Raw genomic sequence first — 19,430 nt, forward strand, 5'->3', positions numbered from 1 at the left:
GCCCTGAGGCTGAATAGGTGCAGGTGTTCAGCTGATGAACGAGGGACGATGGCCATCTTGTTGGGCCCCAGGTTTTGGCACGTAGTGCCTTGCGGCTGGCTTGCTGTGGGGCCCTGGGCCAGGCCCTGCCCTCTCAGGGCCTCAGTTCCCTCATCTGTCACAAATCACATGAGTAAGAGCCCGTGTTTATTGAAACTGTCTTTTCAATACTTTTTTAACCCTACGAAGCAGGTATTATGACTGCTTCCATTTTACAGGTGAGGCACAAAGAAGTTAGGTGACTTGCTCAAGGTCACGAGATGGTCCGTGGAGGAGCTGGGGTTATACAGCCTAGGCCGCTGGGCCTGGAGCTCTGCTGTGAGCCTACAACGATGGAGACAATGTGACATTTCCTCTCACTCTGGTGCCTTCCACCAAGGCTGAGGCCAGCCCACAAGGGGTGTCTGATGAGGCTTCAGAGCAGAGCTCTGCAGGACAGTCTCCTGCACGGAGGGCTGGGGCATCTCAGACCCAAAGCTGCCGGCAGCCAGTGTGGCCCAGTGTCAGTGCTAGACCCTCGGAACAGTAATATTTCAGCAGGTGGAGGAGGAGACCACATCACGAATGTCTCTGCTGCTCAGATGAGAAAACCAAAGCCACAGAATCCTCAGAGTGTTTCCCCTCAGCACATGACTGTACAGGAACGCTTAGGACCTCTACTTAGCATGTGATCCCCTTTCCACGCTGAAAGCTTCCCAGAGGACCATGCCTTGGCTCCTAGGGGCTAGTAGAGTACCCGGCACATGAATGAATGAATGAATGAATGAGCAGGTAAATACAAGTGACCCGTGCTCATGTAGCTAGCAGGACTGAGGTCTTCCAGAGCCCTTTCTACTCCCAGCTCGATTCTGGTCAGATTGAAAGAAAGAATTCTACACTGAGAGAAAAGGAGAAAGTTCCTCCAGGAGGCCACATCTTCCTGTGGCATCAATTCGTCAGAAGTTAGAGACAAGAAGAGCAGTGTGGGAGAGGGAGAGAGCCTGAAGATGCTGCTTTCTGCATACACCAGGCACAAGGGTGGGATGGGGCAGCGGGCGGGCCCCTGGGGCTGTGGCCAGAGGAGGCGTTGTCAGTGCTTATTGGGCTAGGGCTGAGTGGGAGGTAGGGGGTGCTATCATGGGACCAGAACCAGAGCTGGGAAGTGCTGAGTAGAGGGGAACTGGCCAGATCCCAACATCTCTGACTCCCTCCCGCCCAGTGTAGGCACAGAGGAGCAGCCTGTGTGTGCCCCCCAAATCAAGCCTGTGTTCTAAAGACCTGAAGAAGCTGCCTGCATCAGTCACTAATCCTAGGACAGGTGCTGCCCTTGACTGACCAGAGCATTTTCCTGCGAATGGGGAAAATTGGAAAGCTAGGCCCATTTTACGACTGAAAAGGCCCAAAGAGGCAAGAGTAACTGTGCAGAGGCCACGTGGAGAGCTGGAGCTGAGAACCCAATCCTCCCAAGCCTAGCCTGGGTCGCAGCCACTCCATGGGCTGGGGTGTGCTCTGGCACCTAGGAAGCGGGGCCACTCAGAAGAGCTGAGCCCTGTGTTTCTCAGCCAGGAGTCTGGACTGACCTGGGCCAACTCCTCTCACGCATCTGGTTCCATCTAATCAAAACCAGCCTGTGTGCTTTTCTCCCTGCTCAGGGGTAGGCCCCAGAGAGCTGGACAGGCATGAGGAAGAGTCAGGTGATAGGAGGAATCTAATTTGCCAAATGGCTCTGGCTCCATCAGCCCTCCCAGGGGCTATGGGAATCAGAGGTCACTTGTGTGCAAAACAAGCTCAGGCTTAGCTCCTCTGACATGCTCTAATTTTGAGCTATAACAATCACTATTGCAGTTGACACTAATGGTGGGAAATTGTCACAACAGACTGAGGCTCAGAGAGGTAGACAACCTGCCCCGTCCCCAGGTCCCTGTCTCCCCCACGGGCATTCACGGGCAGCTGGCCACTGTGCTGTGTACTTGCTCTGCCCTCTTCAGGATTTCCACACAGCCATGGAAACCCACTGGAATGCTGCAGCTTGTCACTGGAGAGGAATCTGATAAGTTATCTGTTGTTTTTTAGATTGATTTCATTGCCCAGATTAAAAAATCAGGAGAGGCCACACAAAAATCCTAAGAAGAGAAGGCACTTCCTTGACCAACAAGCTGGTTAACGCAGATTGGGACTGAGGCCCCCAAATCCATATTCTGGTTAAACCTGGCTTCCTGGCTTCCTTAAAAATCAGGATCTGGCCGCCTGGGGCATCTGGGTGGAGTGAGCCATGTGTGCCCAGGGTCCCACCCAACACCAGCCATTGCACAATTTATGTGATGCCAGCCCCTGGAAGTGTCGGCGTTCCCCCAGATGGCCTCCCCTCTCCCCTGAGCATCACTTCCTACCTCTGCTCAACCAGCTTTCCCACAGCTACCTCTGCCCAAAATCCAAACTCTTGCCACAGCCCACCAGGCCCCATGTTGTCCAGCCCCCACCTTCCCGCCTCAGGCTCCTCCCGCTTCGTGCACTCTGCTCCTTCATCCTACCCTTTGTTCTGCTTTTCCTGTGCCCATTCCCACCCCAGGGCCTTTGCACATGCCCAGCCTGGCACACTCCCCACAGTCTTCCCATCTGGCTTTCTCATCAGCTCCAGCACCGTCTGCTGTACCACCTGCGACTTTCCTCTCGTGCCGCATCACCTCCCGAGAAGCCAGCCCCATCGCTGGTGTGCCTGGCTCGGATCCTGGCTCTGCCTCTTCCCTAACTTCTCTGGGCTTTGGCTTCCTCAGCGTCACAACCCAGCCTCCCCGGGCAGTGGTAAAGGTGGGGTGAGCTGGTCTCTGGGCAGCGCTCAGGCCCGTGCCTGGCTCAGCACAGGCAGCTCCTGCCGTCACTGCTCCCACATCATCCCCTCCCCAACCCCGGTCCTGTGGGGGACGCTAAGGTTTGTAACCTCCTCAGCGCAGCAGATGCTTACAGGCCAAACCTGTAACTAACAGGCTGTGGCTGCAGGTGTGACACGCCCACTGCACACCCTCCTTTCAACCAGGGGCCTCAGCTCCACTTGGAGCCCTGCTGGGGAGAAAGCCAGAACAGAGCACACACAGCCTGGCTGAAAAGGAGGCTCACGCCACCCTGGCCTGGGACTCTACAGCCTGCTCAGAGCAGTCACTCTGTGAACTCCCCTCCCCGGATGAAAGCAGAGGCCCCTCCCCGCACTTGCTCACTCTGTCCCTATAAATCTGCTTCTTTTTTGTTTTGTTTTGTTTTGTTTTGTTTTGCTTTGTTTTTGAGACGGAGTCTCGCTCTGTCACCCAGGCTGGAGTGCAGTGGCTGGATCTCAGCTCACTGCAAGCTCCACCTCCCGAGTTCACGCCCTTCTCCTGCCTCAGCCTCCCGAGTAGCTGGGACTACAGGCGCCCGCCACCTAGCCCAGCTAGTTTTTTGTATTTTTTAGTAGAGACGGGGTTTCACCATGTTAGCCAGGATGGTCTCGATCTCCTAACCTTGTGATCCGCCCGTCTCGGCCTCCCAAAGTGCTGGGATTACAGGCTTGAGCCACTACGCCTGGCCTTAAATCTGCTTCTTATACAACCTGTTGGGCCCAGAGTCCTGGTTGATAGGGTTTTCCTCCATCGTGGGCAGCTTGGCCCCACAGCCCACAACTGGGAGGTCTTACAAGGCGCAAAACAAACTCCTGATGCCCGGGAGCCACCTGGGTGGAGTGTGGATAATGTGACAGCAGCAAGTGCCAGAAGCCACGGAGCTCGGGCTTTCTGTTCTTCCGCGGATACCACAGAGCCATGATTAGCAGGCCCGTCCTGTCTTTGAGGCAATGAACACTAAGAATCCTAAGGAGCCTGTTTGAGTATTTCCAGTTTATTATCCTGAGTACTTTTTAAATGTTTTTGCTTTCACTTTCTCAGGAACTGTTTTCTAATGGAACTCCGGCCTGGGCTGGCAGAGTTGCACCTCACAGCCTCCTGCCTGCCCACGGGAGGCTGCAACCTCATCCCAGGGTCCTGCTCCATCTCCGAACGCCCTGCTGGGTAACACCACGTCCCCATTTTGTGGGCGAGGAAGCTGGAGAGCAGTCAGTAGAGCGACCCATGGGAGGGCTTCCAGCTTGGGAGGGGAGGAGCTGGATTTACACAGGGTCCGGCTGGCCTGCAGCCCAGTGCATGCCCTTTGGTTCCCCATCTCTCAGCGTGAGCCCCTCTCTGAGCCTTCTGCCGGTGCTGTGTCCTAGAGAGGCGTGCCCTTCCCAGGAACGCCCCCGAGGCCCGCCAGCCTCCAGTGCCTCCTCCTTGTTAAGGGTCAGCAACAGGGGCGTGCTCGAGCTGGGGCAGTCCTGGCCTTCTTCCTTGCATCTATTCCCTTGACAGCTCATGAGAGCCAGGCCCTGGGATCCTTGGCTCCTGCCTCTGCCCTCACAGCACGCTCTGCTTTGGCACACAGCCCTGCCGCAAGATGCCTGACCTTGCATTATCTTAAGCAAGAGACGTGCCTCAGGAAATGCTGTTCTCTGCCTGGAAGCCCCTCTCCTCCAAGCACATGTGTCCTGGCTTTCTGGCCAGCTCTGCCACCACCTCATAGCCCCGCTGCCCTGAGCCCAAACTCCAGGATCTGACCACTGATGCCCTAACACCAAGTCCCTTTGCCTGCTGGGCTTGGCTGGCAGCCAGGCTCCACTTCAGCCCGGGTCTGCCACCTAGTGCTCTAGCTGGTGGGGTGTCTTCCTGGGGCCCTCTGCACCTCCCCAGGCTGGCCTGCTACCCTGCCTGGCCTCCAAACAGCAGGCTCCCGACCACAAGGACCCTCTCCTGGTGGAAAACCCAATGAACATGCTGCAGGGCATCGCTGGTGCTGCCAGGCTCATGGAGACAGAGAAGTTGGCACACAGCCTGGGTAGCCTCAAGCCCCTTTTGGAGAAGGAGCCCATGGAGAATGGTGTCCCACTCTTCCCGGCCACAGACAGCCCCCAACCCAGAAAGGAAAACAGCTCCTCTGGTCACATGTGCCACTTGCGGCCCCACATACAAACACGAGAAACACCCGCAGCCCTAGTGTAGCAGGCAGAGGGAAGGAGCTGGAAGGAGGCCCATGCAGAACCAATACCAGACGTGCAAAACAGTCATTCAGACTACCAGCAAAATTCCCTGCCTTGACCTTGAGGGCCCCAGAATTGAGATGTGGAGAAGGGGACTCTGGCGGCTGCCCATCCTGGCGGGGGCACACGCCTGGTCAGCACAGGCCGTACTCACCATTGGAGCGGTGGATGCAGGTGTGCTGGTTGTCACTAAGGAAGAAGCCACTGTGGCACTGACACTCGTAGCTGCCCATGGTGTTGACGCAGATCTGCTGGCAGCCACCATTATTGTCCTGACACTCGTCCACATCTGTGAGAAGATGAAGAGAATGGGAACAGAAATCACACCTAAGTTGGAAACAGGGCACGATGGGCTGGCGGGACAGGGATGCAGTGAATTTCCTCACATGGCTCTGAAGGGAGAGACTCCAGAGAGGGCCTCCCTGGTGCTGTATGACGGTGATACTGTACAGTGGCCTCCACAGCCCTGCACCATGGTGGCACTCTCCAGTAGGCCTCCACCAGCCCTGTACTACAGTGGTACTCTACAGTGGGCCTCCCCTGTGCTGTGCTATAGTGGTACAGTGGGACTCCGTGGTGATGCACCATGACGGTACTCTACAGTGGGCCTCCATCACACTGTGCTACAGCGGTACAGTGGCCTCCATCGGGCTGTGCTACAGCAGTACGGTGGCCTCCGTCGGGCTGTGCTGCAGCGGTACGATGGCCTCCGTCGGGCTGTGCTGCAGTGGTACGGGGGCCTCCGTCGGGCTGTGCTACAGTGGTACGGGGGCCTCCGTCGGGCTGTGCTGCAGTGGTACGGGGGCCTCCGTCGGGCTGTGCTGCAGTGGTACGGGGGCCTCCGTCGGGCTGTGCTGCAGTGGTACGGGGGCCTCCGTCGGGCTGTGCTGCAGTGGTACGGGGGCCTCTGTCGGGCTGTGCTGCAGTGGTACGGGGGCCTCTGTCATGCTGTGATGCAGTGGTACGGGGGCCTCCGTCGGGCTGTGCTGCAGTGGTACGGGGGCCTCCGTCGGGCTGTGCTACAGTGGTACGGGGGCCTCCGTCGGGCTGTGCTGCAGTGGTACGGGGGCCTCCGTCGGGCTGTGCTGCAGTGGTACGGGGGCCTCCGTCGGGCTGTGCTGCAGTGGTACGGGGGCCTCCGTCGGGCTGTGCTGCAGTGGTACGGGGGCCTCTGTCGGGCTGTGCTGCAGTGGTACGGGGGCCTCTGTCATGCTGTGATGCAGTGGTACGGGGGCCTCCGTCGGGCTGTGCTGCAGTGGTACGGGGGCCTCCGTCGGGCTGTGCTGCAGTGGTATGGGGGCCTCTGTCATGCTGTGCTGCAGTGGTACACGGTGGGACTCCATGGTGATGCCGCACAGTGGTACTCCTGAGAGTGACTCACGGAAAGAGTTCAATGGCTATGATGCTAGCTCACTTCAACTCAACAGTGCTCTCTGAGTGCCCAGCACTGTTCTAAGCATCTTACCTGTATTAATTCCTTTAATTCTCTTTTTTTTTTTTTTTTTTTTGAGGCGGAGTCTCGCTCTGTCGCCCGGGCTGGAGTGCAGTGGCCAGATCTCAGCTCACTGCAAGCTCCGCCTCCCGGATTTACGCCATTCTCCTGCCTCAGCCTCTCGAGTAGCTGGGACTACAGGTGCCCGCCACCTCGCCCGGCTAGTTTTTGTATTTTTAGTAGAGACGAGGTTTCACCGTGTTAGCCAGGATGGTCTTGATCTCCTGACCTCGTGATCCGCCCGTCTCGGCCTCCCAAAGTGCTGGGATTACAGGCTTCAGCCACCGCGCCCGGCAATTCCTTTAATTCTCACAGCAACCCTGTAAGTCAGATCCAGGTATCAGTCCATTTTATAGATGAGGAAACTTAGGTGCGGAGAGGCAAAGTCACTTGTCTAAAGTCCTACATATGGTAAGTGGCAGAGGCAAGATTCAAACCTGGTGGTCCGACCCTGAAATCTCAGCTTGCAGTGACGTCGCCAGACCCCTCCTCTCTAGGAAGACAGAGCAGCCTGCAGTAGCTGTCCCCAACACATGGAGCTTTGCCAACTACACCCCATGAGCCCTTGTCTCTTGACCCTGCTCAGGTTTACCACCAGCAGCACAATACGGTAACAGGCTGGAGCACAGGGCAATACCCCAAGGCTCTGTGCCCTGCAACCAATTTCAAAAGCCCTGAGAATGAGGAGGTTTTTATTAAGAAAAGGCCCTGACCTCCGGCTGCCAAGACGGCTGCAGAAGGCTGCCAGGTGGTCTTTCTCACTCTTGGGGAGAGACAGACCTCAGGGCCGACACTCATTTCTGACCAGAGGCCGCTGGCACAAAGGGTGCTATTGGCTGAAAAGAGTCTTTATGGAGTTCTGGTCTTGAACAGAACAGCATGTTTCAATTACCAGAGTCATAACCCCCTACTCTGTCAGTTTGTTTAATGAAAGAAGGGCTTCTTAAACCTTAATGTTCCATGTCTGTATTGTCATTTTAATAGGCAAATATATAAAACCACAAAGGCAGCGCGAGCTACTGGCTGCTTCTAGCCAATCCCTGGCCCCCGACACTCACACACACACACACACACACACACACACACACACACACACACTTGGCATTGAGCTTTTGATACTCTTGTTTCTAACATAGACATCTTTTACGATTGGAACCAAAAGGATGTGAAAAGGTAAAGAGTCGGTGACCTGCACTGAACTGGGACAGGACTCAGCTGCAGAGCGATTTGAGCTGGGTCCTATTTAGACTCATGGACAACAGACCACTTTACCACCTAAGACACCACGCGGCTGCCTTTGAGGCCGACAGTGAGGCCATTATTCTTTGGCAAGCTCAAATGTCAGCCGTGTGGGCAGCCAGAGGAGGCAGGCAGAGCTCTGAACTTTAAAAGCCACCAGCAGTGGCTCAAGCCTGTAATCCCAGCACTTTGGGAGGCCGAGACGGGCGGATCACGAGGTCAGGAGATCGAGACCATCCTGGCTAACACGGTGAAACCCCGTCTCCACTAAAAAATACAAAAAACTAGCCGGGCAAGGTGGCGGGCACCTGTAGTCCCAGCTACTCAGGAGGCTGAGGCAGGAGAATGACGTAAACCCGGGAGGCGGAGCTTGCAGTGAGCTGAGATCCGGCCACTGCACTGCAGCCTGGGCGACAGAGCGAGACTCCGTCTCAAAAACAAAAAAACAAAACAAAAGCCACCAGCGGTTACAGCTAAAATGGGAGAGGTGGCCCTCGCTGAGAGGAGCCAGGTGATTGCAACATGACCCGACAGTCTGCCTGGGGAAGTCTGGGGGGGAGGGAGAGGGACTATTCTCAGCACCTTTCTCCATTCAACAAAGCCTTGCTTAGGATCCCCTGGGGCCCAGGGCCAATGCCACCATTGCTGGGGGCAGCCTCTAGGTGTGGTGAGTGGTCGCCTCCCTCCCCTCCACATCTCAGCCATGTCTGCCCCTGGGGTCTGTCTCCAGCCCACACTGGACCATGAAAAGCACCAAGCCAGGGCCCGTGTCCCACTCATCCTGTTAACGACACACAGCAAACATCCGTGAGTGTTGATTATGTGTCAGGCGCAGGCCCACGCGATCCTCACAGCTACCTGTGTGATAGGTCGTGTTATTGACCCCATTTTACAGATGAGGACACGGAGGCTCCGGGAGCTGAAGTAGCTTGAGTACAGTGACCCAGCACACCAGAGTGAAGGCGGGACCCAGCCCTTGGGTCTAGCTGCAGAACACGTGCCTCTGGCCCCAGGCTAAGCTGGCCGCATCAGCGAGTGTGCTCAGACTAATGCTGCAAAGAGGTGGCCGCTCCTCACACGAGCTGGAGTCCCTGTCAACTTGGGTACCTGCATGTCAGCCCCAGGGGCAGTTTGCCGCAAGGAGCACTGGGAAGGGCCCAGCATTCCTGGGGTTAGTCCCATCTCTGGACCAATAAGACCCTGTAGAGAACTGTGCTGGCATACACTTAACCATGAGACCTGGATGTGGGCAGCTGTCCCTGGGACTCAGTCCAACCCCTCTCATGTCACAGTCGTTACCTTTCTTCTCATGGTTCTCAGATTCCTTGCTCTGTACCTTGGCTTCCCCAGCTCTACTAAAAGTCCAACTGTAAAGCAAACCAAACAGATACAGACCCTCAAATGCTGAGCTCCCGGTGCAAAAATGCTACCTCATCCCTGTCACAAGTAAGCTCCCCGGTGCCACCCATCTGCAGCCGTCTGGCCTGGTCGCTCCTCACCTCACTGAAAGCTTGAAGCCAAGGGCGGTTGACGTAAGGCATCTACAAACCCTCAGTGACCTGGCAGGGCGGCTGGGCCTTGGGACAGGGCTGTTTACTCTACTAGGGAACAATGACTCGCCAGTGCTGATGAATAATGGGAAACAAATGCAGGGCCATGTAAACATGTCTTGTCCCCACTCCCAAGTGATAAAGCCCTGAGATGAAGCAGACGGGAAGAGGGGGCTGCCCCTCTGTACCCTTTTCCCACTGTGGTCCAAACAGGCCTCACCCCTGGCCCCCGAGGGGGGGAGGAAATCATGGCTGCCAAATCTCTTGGATGGCCTGAGGCCATGACCAGCATCTCTAGGGAAGGGCCTGAGGCCCCACGCACGGCTCTTGCACCCCTCTGTCTCCAGCACTCCCAGTGGGCCCCACACTGAGGTCTGAAGAGCATCCAACCGCAGCAGCTGGGTCTGTGAGATGCCGCCCACGAGCCCAGGACAGACTGGGCTCACCTGGAGGCCCCGGCCAGGCCTGGCAGGGCACTCTGAGAAACAGTCCCTTGGCCCTCTCCAAGGGGTGCTTTGAGCCCAGCACACCCTGCCCCATGGTCCCCCAGCATTTGGCACACTCTGTTATGAGAGGTGCCCTCATGGCAAGAGGGGAACCTATGCCTAGGAGTCAGGTTCCCTGAGTTCTGCCCCTGTCTTGCCCTGTGGCCTGTGGGCGATGTCCAGGCCTCATGCCTGGAAAGTGCTCCCAGAGCTTGAGGGATTGCAGACCATGTTCTCTGGGAAGTGCTCCTGGAATGCCTGTGGTGTGTGCAGCCCTCCTCCTTCTCTGCCCTGAGGAACTGACTGTCAGTGCACGGATGGGTCCTGTGTGGCTGGCCCCGAGTGAGAATCTCACCCCACCCCCAAGCCCGCACACAGACGTGACCATTGAGGCTGGGCGGGGTTGCCAGCCTCACTACCGCAGCGAGGCCCCTGCTCAGGCACTATCTTAATAAATCCACACAACAGCTCCACGCCGGGGGCATTATTCTTATTATTCCAGATTCTCAGGTGAGAAAACTGAGGCCTGGAGAGGGGGAGAGATTTTCTCAAAGCTCTAAAAGAGGCAGAAGGAGAACTGGAAGCCCCATGAGTCCAAAGCCTTCCCTCTCCTCCTCTTGAAGACCCTTCAAGCCCGATGACAGCAGTGAGACGAAGGTACCCAGGTTTTGATGCTTACAAACCTCCCTGGACTCTCCACACCCACCTCTCCAAAACCTGGTGCTCAGCCTCCTCCTCTGTGTAGTCTTTCTGGTGTCCAGCATAATTCACTCCACCCCGGCTTCCAGGCCAGGCCTGCCTTCCTTCACTACTTCCTGCCTCTGCCCTAGACCAGAGAGGGCTTGGCTGTCCTGTCCCTGCCCTGGGGTGAGGACGGATCTGAGTCTCCTTTATATCCTTGCTCCTAGCAGTGGGTCAGGCCAAGAGTGAGTGCCCAAGTGACAGGAGGGTAAATGGGATGGCACAGTTTGTGCTTGCACACACCAGTGCCAGGGAGCTCATTACTGCCAAGGGACCAGTCCCGGAGGGCAGAGTGCTGTCCTGATTCCCACTGGGCATGAAGGGGGCTTCAGCTGTGAGTGGGCTCTCACAGCCTGCCCACTTCTTCAGCCATGTTCTAGGAATCTCCTGCAGCTGCTCTCTGAACACACCCCACCCATGCACCTCTGCCCGTGTGTGCATGCCACCTTCCTTCTGGAACTGCCTCCCCTCCTTGTCCAGACTGAAGTTTTTCTTGCCTTCTGAATCTACCTGAAATGTCTCTGTTCATTCACTCACTCCATGAACACCAAGCACCTACTCTGTGCCACACTACCCGTGAGCTGCCAGGGACACCTAGCTCTGGGCCAGAGCGCAGAGATGGGAGGCTTCCTGAAAGAGGTGAAGTACGAGCTGCTTCGAGAAGAGCAGAGAGATGTGACCTGAGCCCAGGGATCCTGGAGGAGGCGGAGGTATTCTGAAAGCAAAGGCTTGTGGAAGGGGCAGGGCAGGGCCCAGATGGGGAAGGACTTGCAGCCTCTAACAGAAGAAGAGTTCCGGAAGCAACCAGGGAAGGTGGCTGACTGGGTCCTGGATGCTGGGCTAAGAGGAACAGCAGAGCCAGGCTGTGGGCATGGAGAGTGAGCAAGGCTGCTCTGTGGCCTGCACCTTGCCCTGGCAAGACCCCACACAGCGCTCAAAAACTCCAGCCCTGTCCGGGTCCCCACATCAGTCCAACTAGCAGGGGGACAGTTCCTACAGAAAACATTTGTGCAGCCTGACACGCAGAGTGTCCCAAACCACTGAGGCCTTGGGCGAGGGCTGAGCCTGCGTGGAGTGAAGCCCCTGAGTGGGCCTGTTTCCAATCTGGGGTCCAGAGTCCCTGGGCGGCTCCGGGAGGGGTAGGGGGAGCGTCCTGCCTCTGAATCCTGCTGGCAGCTCATGGTCCTTCATCTATATTTATGACCACAGCTGAATGTTCCCAGAAGGCACAGAGCTCCTCGGCACAGCACAGGGACTTAGCTACAAAGCGGAGAGGAGGTGCCCTGGGCTCTGGGGCAGACTCTAGGAGGCTCTTTTCAGGAAATCCTTTCAACTGGTGAGAGACCGAGGAGGCAGAGTGGAGAGTGGGCCCTTGATGCCCAGCTCTGGGAGGAGCCTTTCACGGCTGTCTGGACCGGCCTGGTTGAGGCTGGAAGGCACTGGTCCACAGCCTCCTTTGATGTACAACTGTATCTGTGATTGTGCCATCAGAACCGCTGGAGCCCTTCCCTCTTCCAGGACAAGGGTGAAATGGCAGGCAAGGGAGATGGGAGGAAGGTAAGGTGGAACCTTGGTAGGCCCTGCCACAGGGGCCTTCAGCAGGTGGGGCTGGGAGACACCCTCGGAAAAAGTTGACTCCAGTGAGGTCTGGGACAGAAGACAGGGAGCCTGAAGGTCCTTGAAGGCTGCTCCCTGTGAGCAGTGAGCTCTCATTCCTTCAGCCCGCAGAGCTGGGGGAGGGCAGAGGTGGGAGAAGGGAAGGACGGGGTCAAGAAAGGCCGAGCATTTGGAGCACAAAAGAGGGGCCTCAATGGTCAGGGTCTGACCCTCACTCCACCCAGCCACCAGCCTGACTACCCTGTTGTCCTTGAAGCCCGTTTCTTCTGCCACTCTCCCAAGGGTCTGACCAAGGCTGCTGACTTTTTCCATGCCACTTTGCCCAGTCCATCTCCCTGGCTCCCATGAGACAGCCCTGGCATGGACCTCAGCTTCCTCTTTGGGGTAGGCTGCACACTTCTCCTGGGTCTCTCAGCCTCCAGCCTCTCCTTCCCAATCCCTTCTCCATGGACGGTGGCTGCTGTGATGAGTCTGGTTGGAACAGGACATGGCTCCTTGATCCCACAGGGTCTCTGGGATCAGGTCCCACCACCTCACTGCGCACTACCTGGCATGAGCACAGCTCTGGAGGCCGGGGTGGTGGCAGATGGCCCTCACCTGTGACTCTTGCCCATCTCCACTCGGTCCTCACAGGCGCAGGCCACCTCCAGTCACTGAAGGGTCACGTGTGAGAGGGAACCCATGTGCTGTGATTGACATGGTTGTTTTCAAGCAAGAAGAATTTCCAGAGCTGACATCAGCAGGCCATAGGTTGACCTGCTTCCGAAAGGCCTCTGCAGGCAGGACCAGTTTCCCCGGGAGGTGTGCTTTTTGGCCCAAGATGCTGATGTTTGTTTTTATTAATAGCTGGCTGTTTGTTCTACTTTGGACCAAAAGTCCAGGTTCACAGTTATTTATAACAACTAAAAATTACTTCTGGATCCAGCTCTGGCTGCTTTGTGTTTCCCGCAAATGTTTCCCGATTTGAAACAGAGACTCTATGTTCTGCTTGGACCCCACCCATGTTTTCATGGCTGTCAAGAGCCTACTGTGTGTCAGGCCCTCCACTGGATCCAGTGTCCCAGCTCCCACAGAAGGTCTGGAAACAGAGGCAGAGGTGCCAAGCCCATCTTAAGAAGCAAACTCGACCTCCAGCACTGAGAGCTCCCACCTGGTCCCAAGGGGCTGAGGGCCCCCAGCCGCTGGCTCCTTTCAGAAGGGTGGCTTAGGCAGAAAAGCCTCTTGGCTATCTAGCGGCTCTTGCAAAATTGCATTTGATGAGTTAAGTGTAAATAAATGAGAACCAGATGGATTAGATTTCGGGTAAAATACACACGGGTCTTAGAGCTTTGGGGCCTGGGTTCTGCCAGATCCAGAACACTCTCCGAGCTGTCAAGAGCTGCTGGCACAGGCAGGCAGGAGGTATGCCTGGGGTCTCCCAGGACCTGTCTGCTTCCTGGTCTGGGCATCAGCTGAGGCCTTCCCTGGGGCTCCTGATTCCCCAGCAGGTTGGCTGTGTGCAGAAGACACAGAGCCGACCTCTTGGCCTGGGCCTGAGTCCAAGCTCAGGGTGGGAGATGAGGCGTATGAATGGTAAGGTTGGCTTTCCAGACCAGTAAGCTCACTGCTCATGTCCAAACCCAGCAAGCCAGCCCAGGGGAGGCGGAGGTGGTGAAGCCTGCTGGCCGTTGGGGTCTGCTGACTCTGCCCTCCCCAACTTGAGTCCTGCCTTCCAGCCCAACTGCTGCCCTGCCGCCCCCTGCTGTGCATCTCTAGGGAAGGACAGGAGTCTGCCGCCCAGTGCAAACCACTGGCCAGTCCTCACAGGGGTCTGCGTGACGCCACCCTGGGACCACTGCCCACGGGACCTGGCTCTTGCTCCACAAGTCACACCAGATGGAGTACAAGATTCAGCGAGCCGGCCGGGCGTGGTGGCTCACGCCTGTAATCCCAGCACTTCGGGAGGCTGAGGCGGACGGATCACAAGGTCAGTAGATCGAGACTATCCTGGCTAACATGGTGAAACCCCGTCTCTACTAAAAATACAAAAAATTAGCCAGGCGTGGTGGCAGGCGACTGTAGTCCCGGCTACTTGGGAGGCTGAGGCAGGAGAATGGCGTGAACCCGGGAGGCGGAGCTTGCAGTGAGCCGAGATTGCGCCACTGCACTCCAGCCCCGGCGACAGAGCGAGACTCCATCTCCAAAAAAAAAAAAAAAAAAATGATTCAGTGAGTCACTCGCTCTGTGACCTTGAGCAGGCCATTTCACCATTTTGGGCCTGGTTTCCTTCTCTGTAAAACAGGGATAAAAGTCCCTGAGGTGTCTGGGAGCCAAAGGAGGTGATGGAGGTAAGGTACCCTGTGCAGCGCCTGGCACACACAGACCACCACCGAGTGTGAGCAGGTGCAGCACAAAGCCGCTGCTCATGCCTCCGGGAATCACACGAACATACTCTGGTGACAGCAAAGTCTCTTCTAAAAGCAAAAGCAACAACAAACCACATCAGAGGGCAGCACTCAGCCCTGCCTCGGCCTTCTGGTCTCCAAGTGAAGCCGCTCGGCTCCTGACACTGCTCCCTCCTGAATAAGCCTCTGGCACACTCGCCCTTCTCTGGGGACCCCAGCTTACTGGGGCACTCACGGTTGGCCCAGAAGTGGACAGAGCCGTGCATGTGGTCTGCTCGGACGGTGTGGACGGGCCTTTCGATGCTATGTTCGTGAGACCTCTGCTATTTCTCCAATCCCGGTTTCTGGTTGAGATAGAATTCATGGAACATACGATCTTTAAGCTGACATCTTAGTGACTTTTAGTATATTCACTGTGTTGCATAACCAACCATCACTACTAATTCCAGAATGTTTCCATCACACCAGAAAGAGGCCCCATGCTCATTTTTGGTTAGTCCCAATTCCCATCCCTTCGCCCCTGGAAACCACATGTCTACTTTCCGTCCATGGGTTTGCCCATTCTGGACATTTCATGTAAAGAGAGTCACACAATATTTGTCTTTGTGTGTCTGGCTTTTTTTTTTTTTTTTTTGAGACGGAGTCTCGCTCTGTCGCCCAGGCTGGAGTGCAGTGGCCGGATCTCAGCTCACTGCAAGCTCCACCTCCCAGGTTCACGCCATTCTCCTGCCTCAGCCTCCCGTGTAGCTGGGAGTACAGGCGCCCGCCACCTCGCCTGGCTAGTTTTTTGTATTTTTTAGTAGAGACGAGGTTTCACCGTGTTAGCCAGGATGGTCTCGATCTCCTGACCTCGTGATCCGCCTCTCTCGGCCTCCCAAAGTGCTGGGATTACAGGCTTGAGCCACCGTGCCCGGCCACTTAGCATGTTTTCAAGCTTCATCCGTGTTGTATGTAGCGTGTCTCAGCACCGCGTTCCCTTTTATGGCTGAATAATATTCTATTGCACGGACAGACCACATTTTATTTATCTCTTCGTGAGCTGACGGACATCTGGGTTGTGTCAGCTTTGTGGCTGTTATGCACAGCGCTGCTGGAACACTGTGTGTAAGTTGTGGTGGGGGTATATGCTTTCAGTTCTCTTGGGTGCCTACCTGGGGGTAGTACCGTCACATCATCTGGTAACTCCATGTATGCCTTTTTGAGGAAATGACTGTTTCCACGGGAAATGTAAAAACACATTTTACATTTCCAAAGTATGAGGTTTCTAATTTCTCCATATCCCATATCCTCACCAACACTTGCTCCTTTCTGGGATTTTTTTTTTTTTTTTTTAACAGCCATCCTAGTGGGTGTGGCGTGGTTTCTCACTATAGTTTTGATTTTCATTTTTCTAATGAATAATGATGTTGAACAGCTTTTCACATGCTTAGTGGCCATTTGTATGGCCCTGGGATACAGTGACGCTCAAGACAGACACGGTCCCTATTCTCACGGGCTCTATGCTGTCTGTGGAAAGACAGAAACAATCAGAGAGATTCCAGGTGGGCGGGGCGTCTCCATTTCTTTGGAGACATGTCTATTCAGATCCTTTGCCTATTTTTCAACTGCGTTGTCTTGAGTTGTAAGAATTCTTTATATATCCTGGATACTAAGCCCTTACCTATATGACTGGCAAATACTTTTTTCTATTCTGCCGACACCACCTCCTTTCAAGTAGCCTCAGGCAGTGCTAGGTACTCAGGAGCTCAGGGCAGGTCAGTGGGGCCCGGGCTCCTTTCGGGCTCTGCCCTCGCCCCCACCCCATCTACATTCTGTTCCTGGGAGATTTTGCACTGTCCCTTGGCTGCCTATCTGCCAAGGCTGCCCCCAAACCCCCAGGCCTGCCTGCTCCACCACCCTCCAACTTAGACATCAAGAGCTGACCTGGTGCCTGCACACGGATACCCCGCAGGCATGACGGACCTCACGCGGCCCATACTGAACTCCCAAGTCCCCCTCCTACAAAAGCAGAATAGAATGAGACAAAGCTCAGTCTGCCCTCAGCCTTCCCCAGCTCAGCAAATGGTCACACAATCCACAGGCGCTTCAGGCAAAACACCTGGTTGTTATTTTTGGTGCCGCTTTCTCCCCACATTGAAGCCCTTAGCAGGCCCAGTCCTTTCAACTCTGCCTGTGAAATTCACCACGAGTACAACACATTCGCTCCCCTCCAGGGCTGCCACGGCTGGTCCAGCTGCCCTCGTCTCTGGCCTGGATTATCAAACTCCCTGACTCCACCCTGCCCCTGTCCATCCTCCATCCCTCATGGACCTCATGCCATCCCCCTGCCTGAAAGCCCCCGAAGGTGTCATAAACATGAACTCCCTTTCCCGGCCACCAAGCCCACAGGAATTGCTCTGCCCACATCCCCCGCCCCGGCCTCCTCCTCGCTCACCCACCTCCAGCCAGGCTGCTGTGTCCTGCTCTCCCTTGACCCTGGCTGTCCTGTTCCCATCTCCAAGCCTTGGCATTTGCTCCTCTGCCTGGAATGTTCTTCCCTTGCCTTGGCACGGCTGGCTCCTCCTCCTCCTTCAGACCACGTGCCACTTTCCCCGAGATGCTCTGACCACCAAGCTAAAGTGGCAGATGGGCCACTCTGCAACGTGTCCCTCACCTGCTTCCTCCAGAGCATGCCCCCACCCACCTGGAATCTTCTTTTTGACTGTTTCTGTCTTCCCACTAGACAACATAGAGCCCCTGAGAACAGGGACCATGTCTGTCTTGAGCATCCCAGCATCCCAGGGTTTTGAACAGTGCGTGGGGCACATGAAATACGTCTGCGAACTGGATAACTGAGTGAGCACTTCCAAAAGTGTGGGTGGGGAATGTGCTTCTGGCCTGGACATCCGTAGGCCCTGGCTAAAGGCATCCCACCAGGGATCAGACGCATAGCCTTTGCTGCCGTATGCTGCAAAGTGTGGCTGCAGAGGGGCTGCCATGAGGCCCCGCAGCCCCAGGACCCACTCAAGGAAGCAGCTCTGGATGGGTGACAGGAGCATGCGCTGGCTGGCAGTGGGTCCTGGGTGAGTGGGTGGGTCAGGGACTGACATCAGGAGGTACCAGAGAAGGCTCTCAGAGAAGGGCTGTGCTCACCTGCCCCCTTAGCCTTGCCGGAAAGTTGGGAGCTTGTGCAGAGATCGCGATGGGAAACCAAGTGGCCTCGCAGTCATTGCCAGCCTGTGGCTTTGGTGCTCAGTGCTTGAAGGGACCCACGTTGGGAAGCCTCAGAAGAGGGGTGCAGTTCAGCCTCTCCTCCTGCTTTGTCGGCACCTTTACTGACACGAGGACCAAAGTCTCCCACTAAAGAAAAGCTGCTTGAGCTGGGCAGAGTTTCAGGAAGTGAATGGAGAGGGAAGGGGTCTGGAGACACAGTGGGATCCCCTACACAACTACGTTTCACTCATTTTGCTAGACCACCTATGGCAAGGCCAGCTCCTCCTTGAACCTCTAGATCACAGGCAGGGCAGGCGCTGGCTGGGGCCCCCACTCAGGGTCAGGCACTCTCATTACAGTTATCTCAGTTAACCTCAGCCGAGGGCAGTAGCTGTTTTGTAACTGGGAGCTCCAAGCAGTGTGCAGCCTGCCCACAGTCCCCAGCACGTGAGTGATGGGGCCAGGCTGGGAACGGGGTGCTTTCATCCCCTCAGGCCTCTGACAGTGCAGCTGTGAATGTGATCCTGGCTGGACATCTGTAGGAGGCACTGGAGTTTTTAAAAATTTCTTTTGATGGGGATAAGAATGGAGGACTGGAGAGAGGGAAGGAGGAAAACCAAACAAACAAATCATGGAACCAAAGCGAGAAGCTGTAAGGAAAGAAAGAGGAAACGCTCCCACGGGATGCTTAATGAAGAGCCTCCGCGCCTACCCGGGCCCAGCTGGATGTGATTACCTCCAGGCCGGTGGATGGGGCGGCAGGGCAAGTCCCACTCCTGCTGAAAAACAAAACAAAACTCCCCCGAACCAAGGAGGGGCCCCGGAGCTCCCACGACACCCCAGGTACACAGGTCCTCTGGCTAGTTCATCCCGCCAGACTCTAGCCAAGTCAACTGATTGATTCCCAGCATCCATTTCCCAGCCTCAGTTCTGTCGGAATTCTAACCTTCAGGGGCTAATTCTTCCCCATGGAAGTCCGCATTTTCTTCCACCCTCCAAAGCTGTGTGAAATTGCCAGATGGCTGTGCGGCTGCTCCTTCTCTTCTCCTCCTTGCTAGCACCTTCCATGTGTACACCTGTCCTCACCTATGAGGTCTCCTCAAGTGTGAGGGTCCTCGGCACCTGCCAGGCCTGTGGCCACACCCTGATCCCGGCCGCTTGGCCTCCTGCCCCATCCATGCCCTGCATCAGCTCCCCAGCTGGGCCTGTTCCACATGTGGGCTTGTTCCTTCCTGCGCTCAGCAGTTCCTCCCTATCAGGCCCCGGCTGGGCCTGGCGGCAACAACCAGGACTACTGAATAGCTTTGTCTCATCAGAGCTGACGCACCAGAGAAAGGCAGACAGCAGGCCACAGAGGATGGTGGCGGAGGGCTGGGTGTGGGCACCAGGAAGCTTCACGGAAAAGGGGGCACTCGCTTGGCTTAGGCACTGGCACACTCACAGGCCTCCCCACGGCCAACCTGTCTCTGAGTTTGTGGCCACATTCTCTCTGTGGTTCTCCTTCTCTCAAAGACCTAGCAAGCCTCCCTATAACTTGACCAATAAAGCTGTTTTATTATTTAAGATTCTGAGCCGACAAGGAATTCTGAGAAACAGTGGAAAAGCTGATCAACAACC

General features: G+C 56.0%; 1 protein-coding gene across 2 annotated transcripts in view; it reads right to left on the reverse strand.

Moving 5' to 3' along the window:
• The window catches only part of SCUBE1 (signal peptide, CUB domain and EGF like domain containing 1), a 145,986-nt gene that overhangs the window by 85,297 nt on the left and 41,259 nt on the right, over nucleotides 1-19,430 (reverse strand). For both annotated transcript variants that reach the window (XM_030915691.1, XM_030915690.1), the window contains exon 4: nucleotides 5,268-5,402. In XM_030915691.1, the coding sequence (XP_030771551.1) occupies nucleotides 5,268-5,402 (135 nt within the window). The remainder of the gene's footprint in view (nucleotides 1-5,267; nucleotides 5,403-19,430) is intronic.

This window comes from Rhinopithecus roxellana, chromosome 13 (genome assembly GCF_007565055.1).
Source record: "Rhinopithecus roxellana isolate Shanxi Qingling chromosome 13, ASM756505v1, whole genome shotgun sequence".
Taxonomy (NCBI): Eukaryota; Metazoa; Chordata; class Mammalia; order Primates; family Cercopithecidae; genus Rhinopithecus; species Rhinopithecus roxellana.